The sequence below is a fragment of the Protopterus annectens genome, chromosome 8.part0 (genome assembly GCF_019279795.1).
Source record: "Protopterus annectens isolate FY-2018-M chromosome 8.part0, PAN1.0, whole genome shotgun sequence".
NCBI classification, from domain to species: Eukaryota; Metazoa; Chordata; order Ceratodontiformes; family Protopteridae; genus Protopterus; species Protopterus annectens.
The window spans coordinates 1,979,537,359-1,979,552,466 of record NC_056741.1 but is presented as its reverse complement, the minus strand read 5'-3'; the positions used below and the strand labels follow the sequence as shown (position 1 = coordinate 1,979,552,466).

Sequence of the window (15,108 nt, the reverse complement as noted above, 5' to 3'; positions counted from 1 at the left end):
GTTCACCATCTGTTACCTTTACATTGCTGTGTATTCTAGCAACTCATTGTAAATATTTATTTATAATATAATCAAAACTTTTACTTAAGTACAGTTTGGGTTTGCCATCTATCTTTCCTTTGTCATTTTGTATTATAACAAAGTATTTAGCTATTTGTTTATAACGTAAACAAAACTTTTTATTAAGGTATACATTTGTGTATATTTTGTTTATATTACAAGTTATATATCTGTAACATTTTTATTTCAGTCTGTTTCTTTGTTTGGCCAATTGGGCTCAGGTCATGGGTAAAAAGGGTCTTTGGAACTACCCACCTACCTGGTTATCATACAAAAATAAATACTCCATCTTTCTCTTGGACAGATTTAGAAGACAATCCTCCAAATCCTGAGCTCATCTCCTTCAGCATGAGTGGACTTGGTTCAGGAGGGCAAACTGAACAATTTGACCCAGTGGCAGAAAGACTTTTTGGGGATATAACTGATGGCTAGAATGTTGATGGCTAAACAAAAGAATGAACGACAAAAATTAATTGCTTGTAGTAATATGAGAACACAGGTCTGGCTATAAAAAGTGCTGCTGCTACTGCTGCTGTTAAACTATGTCTAGCTTTTATGTAGTGCATGAACCACCCTGATTATGTTTATAAAACATCTAAATTACAACCTTCAGAGCTGCTATAGCAAGCAAAGTCTCCATGTCCTACCTATTTGCATGTTTTTTGTCAGGTGATTCAACTTCCTGTTATATCCCAAAGACATACTATAGAAGAAATGGCATTTCTCCAAACTACCCAAAGATGTGAGTGAATACAATTTATGCATATCCCACAGCAGACTTGCTTCCCAGTTAGCATTAGTTTCCCTGCTGCCTTGTGCCTACTCAGCGCCAGGAGAAACTCCTATTGCCCCACAATCCTAAACCATATAAAGGGGTATCTGAATGTGACTGTATGAATGAATGAGTAAACAAAGTTTTGTAATATAACTTTAATTAACATGATAACAATGTTGAAATTTTATTTCAGTGTTATTTGTTGCTTTTACTGCTATATCTGTCACATGTACTGTGCTATTTCATGTGACTTGTAGTGTGTTGTAATGCCTGTGTTTAGTCATGCCTGCTATTTCTTATTTTAGAGAAATAATATTGTAGTTTCTTTCTTTACATTTTACTTTATTGTAAATGAAATGTGTCTGAAAATGTGTACTAGTTCTCCAGCTGATTTTCCTGTAAAATGAGTAAATAATTCTACTCAGGAGGTTTCTTTCAAAAATAAATAGGACAGCACCTGAAGGCTCTCACCGCGTGGTCCTTAAGTTTATCATGCTGACAGACTTCTCGCTAGCCAGTTCCTTGACATGTCTGTCCTTCCTCAGCATCAGCAAGGGTAAAGCCCCTCCCCTGTGGAAAAAAGCTCATCTTATATACAATAGTGCACAAGGGTGGAACACCAACTGATGTTAGCCAGTCGGAGTTTAAACTTAGTACAATTACAAATATACTGGATCTTGGAATCTGCCCTTCAGTTAACTGAATTTCTAAAATGCAAGAAAATGCTTAGCATATCACAGGATCGTTTTAGAAAGCGCTTCTCTAGCTGCACAGTGCTTCTGTCTGTACCTTGTTACATTTTCTGAAAGTTTAAATAATGGGTACAAGGTGTCAGTCTTATTTCTGGACCGATGCAAAGGTATAGTGCAATTACATTGTAAGACATACAGATGTATCTCTTAGCAGGCTGAGTAACGTTAAGAGTAGCAGTTAGTTACTTGTCTAGTGCCAGGATCTGTCAGATCACGCATGCACTCAAGTCCTTGAACAAAAAAACACCTGTATGAATCTGTCATGACTTGAGATGTACCGCCTGGATTATATGAAGAGAGACATGATGGAGATCTCAGACTATGTGTCCAATGCAGGTATGAGCCTAGCATTGAGCAGCACACCTTCACAAGGATGATGCCATGATATGAGCAAAAAATAATTGACTTCAGTAATTATCTTAGTTTTTAATGTCATTCAAAGGGGGTCCAATATTTGTCAGCCTGGGAGAATATGATCGACAGACCACACTGCTTTGCCAGGGATGGCTTGTATCTGTACCCTCTAAAGTTTTGTTTATTGGCAGAGACATTGTTCACCCCCACAGTGCCTTTTTTCAGCCACTGTGAACCTGATAAACCTACCAATATAAAGAAACAAGCAAAGGAGAACATGAAGGTGTTAATAATCAATGCTAGGAGCCTGAACAAGAAACTGCACTTCCTACAAGCCCTTCTCACCCTCTGAGGCACTGATGTCTGTTTAGTGACTGAGACATTGTTTAAAATAAAAGAGGTCACTCCAGCTTTGCAGGGCTATAATGCCTTTCCCACGTTTAAACCAGCTACTGTGCAAGAGGGGAAAAAAGTGGAGGTGTCTCAATCTACATCCAGAAGGGACTCACATTAAGGCAGGTAGATCAGCATGATACAGTGGAGATTATTCATATCCAAAAACCCATCAGAAAGGTCCTGTACCATATATTAGCTTGCTACAGAACAGGCTCTATGACATAAGAAAGCCACAACGCCTATCTACAACAACTAGAATCACTCAGTATTAAACCCAATATCATTTTCCTAGTGATCTAAAATATCAAACTACAGACTGGGAAACCTACACCACCTCTAGTGGACAAACTCAGAGATTCCTAAACTTTGTCACTACAAATGCCCAAGAACAATTAGTCTGAGTCTCAACTAGGTGGAATAACATCTTGGATCTTGCCCTTACGAATATGGGAGCATCTTGCACCATCCCTTGCATATCTTCATCACCTGTTAAGTCTGACCATAAAGCAGTCTCCTTCTCAATAAAACTGAAACCAGAAATCCCTTCCACCTAAGGTACCTCTAGAAATTTCTTTAAGACAAACTACCTACTTCTAAGTGATACATTGACAAAGTTCATATCCCAACCAAACCCACTAAATGTGCAGAAATGTACACCACCACAATATACCCCCCGTACAAACAAGTATAGGGCAAACCCACATGGTGGAACAGTAATATCACCAGCTTTATAATAAAAAGAAAAGAATTTTGACAAAAAGTAACATGACTAATTCACAGAATGTTAGACCCTTTGTCGCTGAAACAAACAAATAACTTAGGAGTTTAAGCCAAGTTTGAGGCTAAAATAACTACCCAAGCCAAAGACGATCACAAAGCATTTTTTATTTATGTTCTTAATCTCAAAAGCACAATGCAGCAATGTGCTGAATTGATTGTGAACAATGTTACCTACACTGAGTCTAAAGATATAGCCAACCTACTGGCTAATAATCTTAGCTCTAACTTTAACTCTGTCTCCCCTCCATCTGTTCCTCAAGATATGCCTGAAACTGGATCTCCTTCAGCTATCACACAAGACCAAGTCCTACAAGTGCTATCTAAAGCTAAAAATAATTAATCGATGGATCCTGACAATATACCTGCATGCATCTTAAATAGCATGAAGAATGATTTAACTACACCCTTAACAACATTAAATCTCAGTCTCCATACAGGTTTTATACCAAGTGAATGGAGAACAGCTACAGTTATTCCCTTGCATAAGGGAGGAGCTTCCACAGACCCAGGCGATTACAGACCCATATGTTTGACCAGCCTCACATGCAAAGCCATGGAAAAAACGTATCATGGAATACATCAAGCAGGACATACAGAACCTTCAAACGCTGACCCCATCTCAGTTTGGATTCATCAACAGCAGGTCATGCTTACTTAACCTGGTGGATTTTTTGTAAAGGTCACCAAAGCAATAGATGAGGGTAAAATGGTATATACCACATACCTTGACCTGGCCAAATCTTCTGAAACAATTCCCTACTCAGCTATAGTAGAAAAGCTAAATAAACTGGGAATAAACCTCTATGTCACCCACTGGATTGCCAACTGGCTCACATATAGGATGCAGATGATCAAAATAGTGAAGTCACCTTCACAAAGAGACCAGTCAACAGTGGAGTCCACCAGGGTTCTGTGCTGAGACCTCTCCTGTTTGGCATTTACTTTTCTGAAGTAAAAAACAATACTAAAGGATTCTGGCTGACTAAGGTTACAGATGACTGCAAGCTAGGAGCAGTCACTAAATCCTCAAATGACTTAGCCATCCTGCAGGAAGGTCTGTCTCAAATAATTATTGATGCCAAAATCATGAACTGAAACTAAATGCCAAAAATGCATTATTGTATCCAGTGGGAAGTTATCTACCCCAGAGAACTACCACATTGACAATATGCCCCAAAGAACTGAACCAGTTGTTTGGGATTTCTGAACTTATGTGGACAGTGACATAACTTTTGACCAATATGTGTCTATTATTGTAAGAAAGTTCTTCTAAATTTTACAGCTTATAAATAAAGGAATTGTGTCTAGATTTAGGGGTGTCATTGTCCTCCTTTACTCAGCCCTTATTAGGCTAATCATTGAATATAATGCCCCCTTTGGCATGCATCTGTCCAAAGACATGCAACAAATGGAATGCCAACAGCGGTACCTTACTAAAAGGATACATGGCCTCAACAACATGGCCTACATGGACCGACTCAAAGCTCTGTCACTTTATTCGGTATCCTACAGACTGTTAAGAGGTGACTTGTGTCTAGCATACAAGGCATCTTCCGACTCATTACTGATGGATTTACTGCACATTGGCCAGTTAAATGGCATGAGAAATACGCGGTCAAGGGACCTAATCTATACCTCTTCTGCATTATCAACAGAATGGTTTGGAGGGACAGGTATATCTCGCAGAAGGTACTGCTGCTTTGGAAAAAGACTCCCCATCCACATAACACAAAGTTCATCTCTTTCCATACTCAAGTGCAACTTAAATCTATGGATGGGAAACAGAAAATGTACCCAAGGACTGTCCCTTGTACTAATAATGGACAAAAGCAGCTCCTAAATACTTTATCCCATGTAGAGGTCCCCTCAAATTATCCTTAGTATGATCCTAGTTATTCTTTTTAGGAGTAATTTATAATTACTGACCATGGGATGGGTAAAGCCAATCTATAAACAAATGAGAAAAGTTATTTTGAGCACCAAAAGGGAAACTGGTTAGACTTAAATGGTCCACAGGGGCAGCTAGGCTACTACTCATCTATGAATCCATGTGTTAGCATCATCCATGAGTGTCTTGAGAACAAGCTGTCAGTCCTTGGAATGATCCCAATATATAAGCTGGTACCGGACCTACCTGTTCAACGAGAAATGCAGGATTAAGTGCCTGAATGACTATTTTAGTGATTTATTCACCAGTAAACAATTCCACAGGATTTGATTTAGGAGCACCTAGCCTCAGTGTACATGTAATCCCACTGTGGTGAGTTAGTTGCTGCTTAGTATGCTGATGATAAAGTTTTATTATGTAAAGATGGGTTTCATACCTTTTCCAAAAATATCACATCCTGGGTTTGCATATTTAGGAAACTAGCTCATGGCTTTTCAGTTGATGCAAATTGTTAAGAAACTCAAGTGACCCTCATTCTTTGGTAGTTATTATCACATCACAGACTATCTAGTCTTGTGTAGCAGTACAAACAAGCGAACACTGAAAGTGTCTCTGGTTGGTACCTTTACCTTAAACAAACAGGTAGATAAGATGTCAAAGTAAAAATTAAATTTTTTTATTAAATTTTTAATTAAATCTTGATTAGCTCCCCACAAAATTAGAAACTACCTTACAACCTTTTTCTAAGTGCAACCATACCTTGACCTTGCTATTTTTTAAACTATTTTACGGCTGCATTTTTATATGAGACTATTGGCTAAGAACTGAAATCAACTATAAATAAGTGTATAACAAACGTATCAGATGTGCTAGCCAGTCTATCTTCAGGGCAAAGGCACTATAATTTGTTAAGAAATCTTGACTAGCTGTCATTCAAGAGCAGGCTTGACTCATTTTTTTTCTGAATTTTGCTTACAGCATAATTCAGTCATGTTATTCATTACCAATAAACAAACTATTAAAATGCTACAGGGCTGCTGAAAGTCATAGACGTTCTAACACTACCATGGTAAAACAAACTAGAAGCTGCATTCTGTTAGGAATGCATTACGGAATGCACTGCTTTGTAATCATGTTGTTTCTGGAATCAGTTTTTCTTCTGATAATAAAGACATCATAAATAAGAATATATTCAAAAAGAACCTGCTATTATTTCTAGTCACCCGGCAGTGTGAACCTTGGCTTGAGATGATTGTCACTGTTGAAGTAACACTCTACAGCATGTGCAAAATGGGAAAAAAGGGTTGCGGATGAGTGGATTTTAAAAGGGGACTACCATACTGCATATGATTCTACAGTCTGTTGTGCACTAATCAGTGAAACTGCAATGTACCTATTGCTTACCATTTTCACGTTAAGAATACTGACATATATACAAAGCTCTTAGTATGATACAACTGCTTATTTAACAATAACTAACTGATTACTAATTTATGTCAAAAAGGATTATTATACATAATGTGGAAAATTGCTGTGGTTAAATTGGTGTTTATTACACACTCAGGTTAGTATTGTTTGGGCACCTCTTTATTCTGAGGACCATCGCTGAGATCATTGGAAGAGTGAGACTGTAATTGTGAATAGGAGAACATATAATGAGACTGAGGCTGGGGCATCTCAGAGTATCCCCCAACTCTCAGTTACAGTGCTGTTGGAGTTATTACATATAAGTATCAGGGGGCAATTCCCCTCTGAAAAATGCATTAAAGGTGTTAAAGCAAGTTTCAAAATTCACTGTATTTTCACTCAACTCAGTCTTTATTTTGCAGAGTTGTGGGAACTGCAATTATGGGTCTCACATTTCCAAAAGGGAGCCATATAGTTTCTATCTTACTTATTTCTGTATTTATCTGTTTGTTCAACTTTTCTTCTAAGTCCTCCACTGAAAATTAACCACTGCCTACCTAGACAACCCAGTAGACAAAATATCAAATAAATACATACATACATAAATAAATACTTTATGGACTATGAAAGCAATGCTTTGAGGGAAGAAAGTCAGTTAAGTGCAGTTTACTAACAACCCTCAAAAATAATCTATTATTTTTCATGCCCAAGGTGGTGTCAGATCTGGTCATGATGATAAACTGCCCCCCCCCCCCTCCCCCAAAGGTACTTGTTAATACAGATAAAGGACTCCTTGTGCAACTGAACTTGTAGACATATTCAAAGCCTTTGATAAGATAAACCATGATGAACTTCTGAATAGACTACTGAAGGTAACTGTACCAACTTCTCTGGTTCAGACATTTTCTTGACCCAAATTATTAAGTGCCTAAAGGAAGTCTTCTAACTTAAACTGGAATAGTGTACAGTACAGAGGACCCTTAGGGGAAAGAACAAACTCTTTAACAGTGAAACACCTTTCAGAAGGGAATGTACACAAGAACAAGACAGATGATTATCAAGTTAAGGGTGTGTGCTCAGGAGCAATAAAAGGATTTATTTTTCATGGAAAGAGTAGTGAGCATATAAACTTGACTTTGTAAGCTGGCAGTGGTCTGAGAAACACTGGAAACTTCAAAAGTGCATGTAATTTACTACACATGGAACTTTAAAGTAAGGGATAGGAGCATAAAATGCTTGGCTTGTTAGGACTGACAGCTTATAAGACAGCCATGGAGATGGGCAGACTGGGTGAGCAAGATGTGTTTCTAGGTATCTTACTGTTTAAGTATCATGTATGTTCATCATTATGAAACATGAAATAAGTACTTTGGACTGTCCAGACAGACGTACCTTATTCCTTATGGCTGAATAGTTGTTATAAAAGAGGAAGATATATTTCTACCCTAAAGAGACATGCTGCAGGAAATACTGGGAAGTACTTCAGTGTATCTAGTTTGACTAGAGCTATGGTGACAAGCTGCATACACTCATTTTTGAATTTACAGAGCTCCCAAGATACCTTAGCCAATCACATTTCAAGTTGAGCAGCTATCTGACAATCTAATATATACCCTTATCATCATCAAAATCATCAACCCCCCCCCTTTTTCCCACTTTCTACATGTGATTGGGTATGTTAACTGTTGCCATCTCTCTCAAATTCAGTGCCACACCACGGCATGTTTTTAAACCCGCGGTGGTGGTGTTGCGGTTGCGTTGTCGCCTCACAGTAAGATACTGTCCGGTTAGATTCTCAGCTAGAGTGTCTTCTGCGTGGAGACATGCGTGAATGGGCATACCTTCGTTGAAGGTTGTGCGTCAGGGCTGGTAACTCGACACATAAAAATCAACTACCAATCATTAGCGGACCGGAGTTCCGCTGTGGCGACCCCTAACTGGGAAAAGCCGAAAGACACAAAGTCACTGAAGGAAACTAAAGGGTAATGACCTTGAATGCATACACATGCAGGAGCTTTGATAAACCATGAATACACACTGATGTAAGAGTATATTACAGAACTAAAAGATCTGCTTATTTTCCCATTGTTTTCAATTTTTGTTTCTCTCTCTCTTTCACTGGCAGCCATCCATGTCACCTTTCTTTCTTTTCTCATTATTTCTGTATTGTGGAGCTCACCTCAGCAACCCTGAAATGTCCTTTGTAGATTTTTCATGTTGCAGAACAATAAAAGGTTTCCTCCCAACAAGAAATCCTGTAGGTAGCCCTCAGAAGCAGCACAGGGCATATCAGACATTCTTCGTGGGGCTAGACAAGAGATACTTTCTTACTGTAGGCCCCTGTGTGTACACATCCAAGCAGTAATGAATTATATGTTGCATACACAAGTTGAATTAGGCCTATTTTACAATTTAGGAGTAAGTCATGCATTATACTGGTAATTCCAATCTTCTGCCTTATTATCTCCTGGCTTTCCACTCCATTAATTACTTATTGTTACTTTTGTTTGCTTGTTGGCTGTAAGGGTCTGCTAGACAGATCCAATTTTCAAAGGAGGACTGAAGAGAAATGCTCCTACATACCTCCTACAATGGGAACGCCAGGCTTCCTTAAGCATTAACATGGTAATGTCAGTGTCATACGAGTTGGATACTCAGTTCAGTACATACCTCATAAAGGAGAGAGTGCAGAGAACCATTCCCCATCCACTCTGTCAGCAGACCCACCAGTTTCGGACACTGGTACACTGCAACTGGACACAGAACATGCTCTGACTGGATTTGACATAAAGAGGTAGCCTCCTTTAGAACTTCCTTTTTGGCACTGCAGGGAAAGAGAGAGGATTAGTAGCACAAATGACTCATCAAGATTGGACACTTTAAGTGGCTTGTTTTATTTTATATTATTTTATTCCCTCTAAATTTTATTACTGCAACAGCAAAGCCAACTTTCACTCAATGTTTTCTTTACAGACAGTGGTTAAGTACATTGTAGAATATCTGACAGAAGGCTTCTGATGAAGTCTCTGGATGTGAGATGAAAGCGCTTAATCCTGTTTGTTGTGTTATGTTATAACAAATATACTTGAAGCGAATAGCTGAAACGCTTTTTCAACGGACAGCCTCTATCGGAAGACCATTTGTTTTATATCTGACATAAGGATTACTATTCCTGCAGCCATGAGTTCCCAGTGTCCCTTGCTCCTAAAGAAAACAAGCGCTGATGGCACTCATAAAGGGTAATGGTAAATCTGCTAGGGAGATGAAATAAATAAAAAGAGGTTATAATTTCTTCAGTTCCATCACTTATCCAGTGCTTATCCTGCATCCTGTAAAATAATTGTTCTAGTCCTCAATAGAATATAAACTACCCACAATGGCAGTGAAAAGTATTATGGCTAGATTAAGGCAACAACTGTAACACATGAAGATTCAAGAGCAGTAAACAGAATGCACAGTATAGCTCTGACAGGTTTGAGCATTAAAATCTAAAATCCCAAGACACCTTTCATTAGTTGAGTCGAGGATGTAAATGCATGTAGGTAAGTGACATTGAAAAAGAGAACGGCAACACCTACTTCTAAAACAAAACAGTAAGACACAGTGGGAACACTCACTGTTTACCTACAAACAACTGCCAGAGTCAGGCATGGAGAAGCTTTAAGCTCCACCATGGGTACTTTTCCAAAAGCACTGCCTAAGAAGTCTGCTGCTAGGACTGGACAAGACTTAAAGTGTCCAGATTATGTGGTCCACCAAAAGTAATATATAATATTATCCATGCTGTAGCATAACATAGGAGCAAAGAACATGGCTGTAGGAATAGTAATCCTTCTGTTACAATGTAACATAATATAGGGTAATACTAATGTAACATAGCAAAACATTGCACAACATGGCATATCATAACATAACATGCAGTATAACAAATAATAATGCAAAACCACAATATGACAGGGTTACATACTGAAGGTTGACAATTAAAACTTCAACTATCAGCCTAATGAATTAATAACCTTGACTGCCAGATTCTTGCAATGCATTCTAACCGTGGGATCACATAGCTCTAGAAAGTGTTCTCTTTTCCTCTGAGAACATGGCACGTCAAAGATGGAATAACAAAAGAGGGATATGGGACTGCAAAGAGGCGTGTCCCCTCTCAAAAAAAAAAAAAAAAAAAATCAAACAAAAAAAAAACAGTGTTTCTTGTTTTTTGGGGTTTTTTTTGTTTCTTTTATGGGATAGGGGCATCATGATTCCAAATGTTGTAGTTATTGTTCTGACCATTCAGAATTCAACATTTTAATGACTAACTGAAAAGGAAGCTATAACACAGCATGAGCATAGCAGAATGTAACATAACTTAGACCTCCAAAAAAATGTTAAACACTGCTTAAAATGCATAAAACTTTAACAGGATGATGAATGGGCATATTATATTTGAAATTAATTTTTTTTGGTCCTTATAATTGTGACTGTTCTTTGTTGTATCTACGTTTCCTGCAGTGAATTAATTCAAGTTGGCTGCTCCTGAAATTGTTTAATTGATAAATGTGCTACCACCAGTAAGCAAAGTTAAATAAAATGAAAAAATAAATAAATAAATTACATGGGGCCAAGCCATCTTTACTTTAATAAAATTTCCTCTGAGGCTGCAATTACCCAGGTAACCAGATAAACGACATTTCTTTTTTTGCGAGTGGTGGTGCAGTGGTTAGCATTGTCACCTCACAGCAAGAGATTCTCCCATTCGATTCTTGGCTGGTGCGCCTTCTGTGTGGAGCCTGCATGCCCTCCCCACGGTCGAGTGGCATTAAAGAGATGCAGGTAGGTTTGAGCATGAATGGGCGTGACTTCGTTGAAGGTTGGGCGTCGGGCTGGCAACTCGGCGCCGTAAAAATCCACTGCCAGTCATGAGTGGACCAGAGTTCCGCTGTGGCGACCCCTAACCCCGTGGGAAAAGCCGAAAGTCTAAGTCTTTTTTTTGTGAGACAAAAAAAATATCATTTTTTCTGTCTCCTTTCTTTGATCAATTTAGAGAAAAACACCATTTTTAAAACAGTGCTTTCAATAATCAGCATTTGAGCACATCTGTTTCTGAAGAAGTAGCAGCAACCTATTATAATACTACATACCACAGTATAAGACTGCAGTGGACTGCATACCATAACAACATTCATCCATTTCTTCATTGTCTGATCAATCACTTTATCCAATTTAGGATTACAAGAGGATATAGAACCTACCTTGGTAGCAAAGAGACAGTGAGAAACTAATTTCGGACAGGACACCAGTCTATTGCTGAATGTGTGTGAGTACAAATACACAAAATGCACACACACAACACAAACGGACAATGTAGAAGATAACCAGTTCACCCATGGCATGTTTTAGGGATATTTGAGGAAACTGGAGCTTCCTAGTGTTACTGGTACAGCAGGAAGCACATTCACTTTTGGTGCTGGAAGACCAGGAGACTCTGAATTAAGACTATAAACTGCTAATTAGTTTCATCCTGCAGTCTCAGATTTATTTCAATTCCCCATTTGGCACTGTCTAACTCAAAGCAATTTGTTTAACCTACAACAATGTTCCTGGATAACACATGAAAAACAGCACTTGTGTTAATGAATAAGCAACAAGTACATAAAAAAACTCTGCTACGGAAGGCATCAGTAACTCTTGTTTGGAGAAGTAAACACAAAAACAGCTGTAACAGTCCAGAGGTACTGCGTGAATGCCACGTTGCACCAGTTTTCTTACAGGCATAACCAGGTACTGGTAATCCTCTAGTAATCGGTGGTCTTACACTACCAATGACATTGACTGTTAATTACAGAAGCTGTGCTAAGACTAAGGTTCACTCTTCTACTTACTTCTGTGTTGTTCCTTGATTGGTCAGTACCTTCAAAGACACATCAGTTTTCTTGGATAAGAGGTGAGCCCGAAAGCCAAACCCAGTGCTTGTTTGGATCAACACTAAATTGTCTAAACCTTCTTCCAAGATCTGCAGCAAATGACTGGAAACTGACATCTTTATGCTAGTACAATCTGAAAATTAAAACACACAAATTAACTTACTGCCTTGAAATTAACTAGTCACTCTAAAACAGGTTATGTTTTCTTTCCCTCCATTCCACAGACCATCCTCGTTGTGTTCCTCTGGATTCTTTCCACCAATCTGAAGTTCTTTTCTTTATATGTTGATCAGAACAGCACATGGTATGGAAAGTGTTGTCTGATCTAAGCCCTGTTAAGTGAAAGCATTACTTCTTTACTTCTGGAATTTAAACCACAGGTGGAAGCTGTCTGAAATTAAGACAAAGACAGATGCATTACATATTTATAATGTTTTAAGCATCTCAAAGACAGGAAAACTGCTGATCACTCAGTTAAATCACCATAGTAGTGAAAGTCATGCAATCACTTCAGAAGGAAAGATCTATTTGAGTATGTAAAGTCCAGCAAAGTAAAGTGTTCAGTAGCAGAAAAGATAATGTCTCATATATATATATATATATACATACATATATATATATATATATATATATATATATATATATATATATATACATACATACATATATATAGAGAGATACATATTCACACACAATTACACACACACACACACACACACACACACACACACACACACACACACACACACACACACACACACACACACACACACACACACACACACACATTTTTTTTTATAGGTTCATGGGATGGTACTAGGCTAATGGCCTTGGGGCCCTTACAAGCCTAGCCAAGTTCAACCCTTGTTCCCTTAAGGGTCTAGAGATATGGTCTATGTTACAAGCAGATCTAAGTCAGCACTGACTGCTCCTATCCAAGAAGGACACAGGTGAAACCCCTGGGGTGAATTTGCGGTTTCCCATCCAACTGTCCAAGTTACACTTAAAAAGGGTTAACGATGAGCTCTGTTTTACCTGTATTGGAAGTTTATTCCAGAGGAAATGCAACCACTGGAAGACACATCTGTCTCTCCAGCAAGTCCTGCTGATGTCACATGCTAGGTTAAGGTCCTTAGAGTGAGTAAATCGTGTCCCATTTGACTTACAAATGTGCAGCATTTCCATTAAGACAGGATCAGAGGTTGCTCTATAGGCACAGGTCACCTCTGAGTAGTCTCTCCCTCCTCTCCTCCCTTCCCCTTTCTTCTACCTTTTCTTTACCCCATCACTTAGTGCTAGCTCTCTAATATCCTCCTCCTCCCTCTTTTAGGTGCATTTTCTTTTATGAAAGCATAGATCTTTTTTTTTTCTCTTTTTTTTTCTTTTTTTTCTTTTCCCTTTTTTCTCTTCTCTCTACCCTATACCTATATAATAATAATAAATGTGTGTTTTTTTTTTTTTATTTTTTATTGTGTGATGATGATTTGATGATTTATGTTTAGTATTGATATCTATGATGTGTTTGTATTTCTTTATATCCCCTCCCTCCCTCCTCCTTTTTTACACAGCTTTTTTTTTATTATATGTGTGTGTGTTTTTATCTCTATGTGGAGCTTTTCTCCCCGGGCCTCTACTGAAAATGGAAATACTTCCAGTTGGACTAGCCCGGTTAACAAATGTAAAATAAAATAAAATAAAATAAATACAGAGTACAGTGACAGTGATTTCAGTCTGCCCATGTAAGACATGTGCTGAAGACCTTGAATTTTCTTTTTGAGGAAACTTTGTAGTCTGCTGCAGGTGTCTGTATAGGTACATACCAAAGGGAGCATTGGACTCTGTTACTGGCCTGATGAGGGAAGAGAGTGTGTGTGTGGGGGGGTCATAACCTCTTTTGTTCTGGAATCTATGCTCTTGCTTAAGAGATGAGCAACATAGAAGGCCTCCCTTACTACCATGGAGACATGGTGATAAAAATAAGGTTGCTGTCGACCTGTGTGCCCAAATCTCACACCACTGATTTAGAGCTTTGGGTGCTGTTATTAATATGGCAATCCGCAGGGACATCACCTTTGCCAAAGGGGACAGTAATGCATTTTTATGCATTGAGTTTAAGACAATGACTTTGGCAGAAATCATTGTTTTGCGCAAGTCCTTCTTGTAGAATGTTGACATCATATGGGGACTCAATGACTGCTCCGAGTTTGCAGTCATCAGCAAACTTTGTCAGCCACAGACCTTTTGTTTTTGCCTGTACTTCTGAGAAGTAGATACAAAACAATAGGGGCCCCAGCACTGATCCTTGTGAAACACCACCAGTAATGGGTCCGCTGGTGGAGGTCATGTCCCCTATTTTGACTGTATGTGTTGGTGAGCCAGTTTGCAACCCACCTGACAGTATATGGGTTGATCCCCAGCTGGGTAAGCTTTTCAATGATGTCTCTGTGGGATTGTTTCAAAGCCTTGGCCAAGTCTAGGTAGGCTGTATGTACAGATTTGTTTTCGTCCAAGACTTTGCTGATAGTCTTGAAGAAGTCTACCAGGTTCAACAGGCAGGATCTCCCTTTAACAAAACCAAACTGAGTCGGGTCAAATTTGAAGGTTTCCTACATCCTTGTTGATAAGGTCCATGACGTTTCTCTACATGCCCTTGCAGATGAGGCTGGTTAAGCTAATGAGTTTATAGTTCCTGGGGTTGGTGGATACAGCCCCTTTGTGCAAGGGGATGATGGTCACTGTTTTCAATTCAGCAGGGACAAAACCACTGCATAGGCTGTG

General features: G+C 38.7%; 1 protein-coding gene across 1 annotated transcript in view; it reads right to left on the bottom strand.

The window, feature by feature from the left end:
* Positions 1 to 15,108, bottom strand: part of LOC122809783 (receptor-interacting serine/threonine-protein kinase 2-like) — a 298,126-nt gene that overhangs the window by 251,338 nt on the left and 31,680 nt on the right. Inside the window, exons 2-3 of the mRNA XM_044081525.1 lie at positions 12,289 to 12,463; positions 9,083 to 9,236 (exon numbers count right to left, since the gene is read on the bottom strand). Coding sequence (XP_043937460.1) covers positions 9,083 to 9,236; positions 12,289 to 12,446 — 312 coding nt within the window. The 5' untranslated portion in view covers positions 12,447 to 12,463. The remainder of the gene's footprint in view (positions 1 to 9,082; positions 9,237 to 12,288; positions 12,464 to 15,108) is intronic.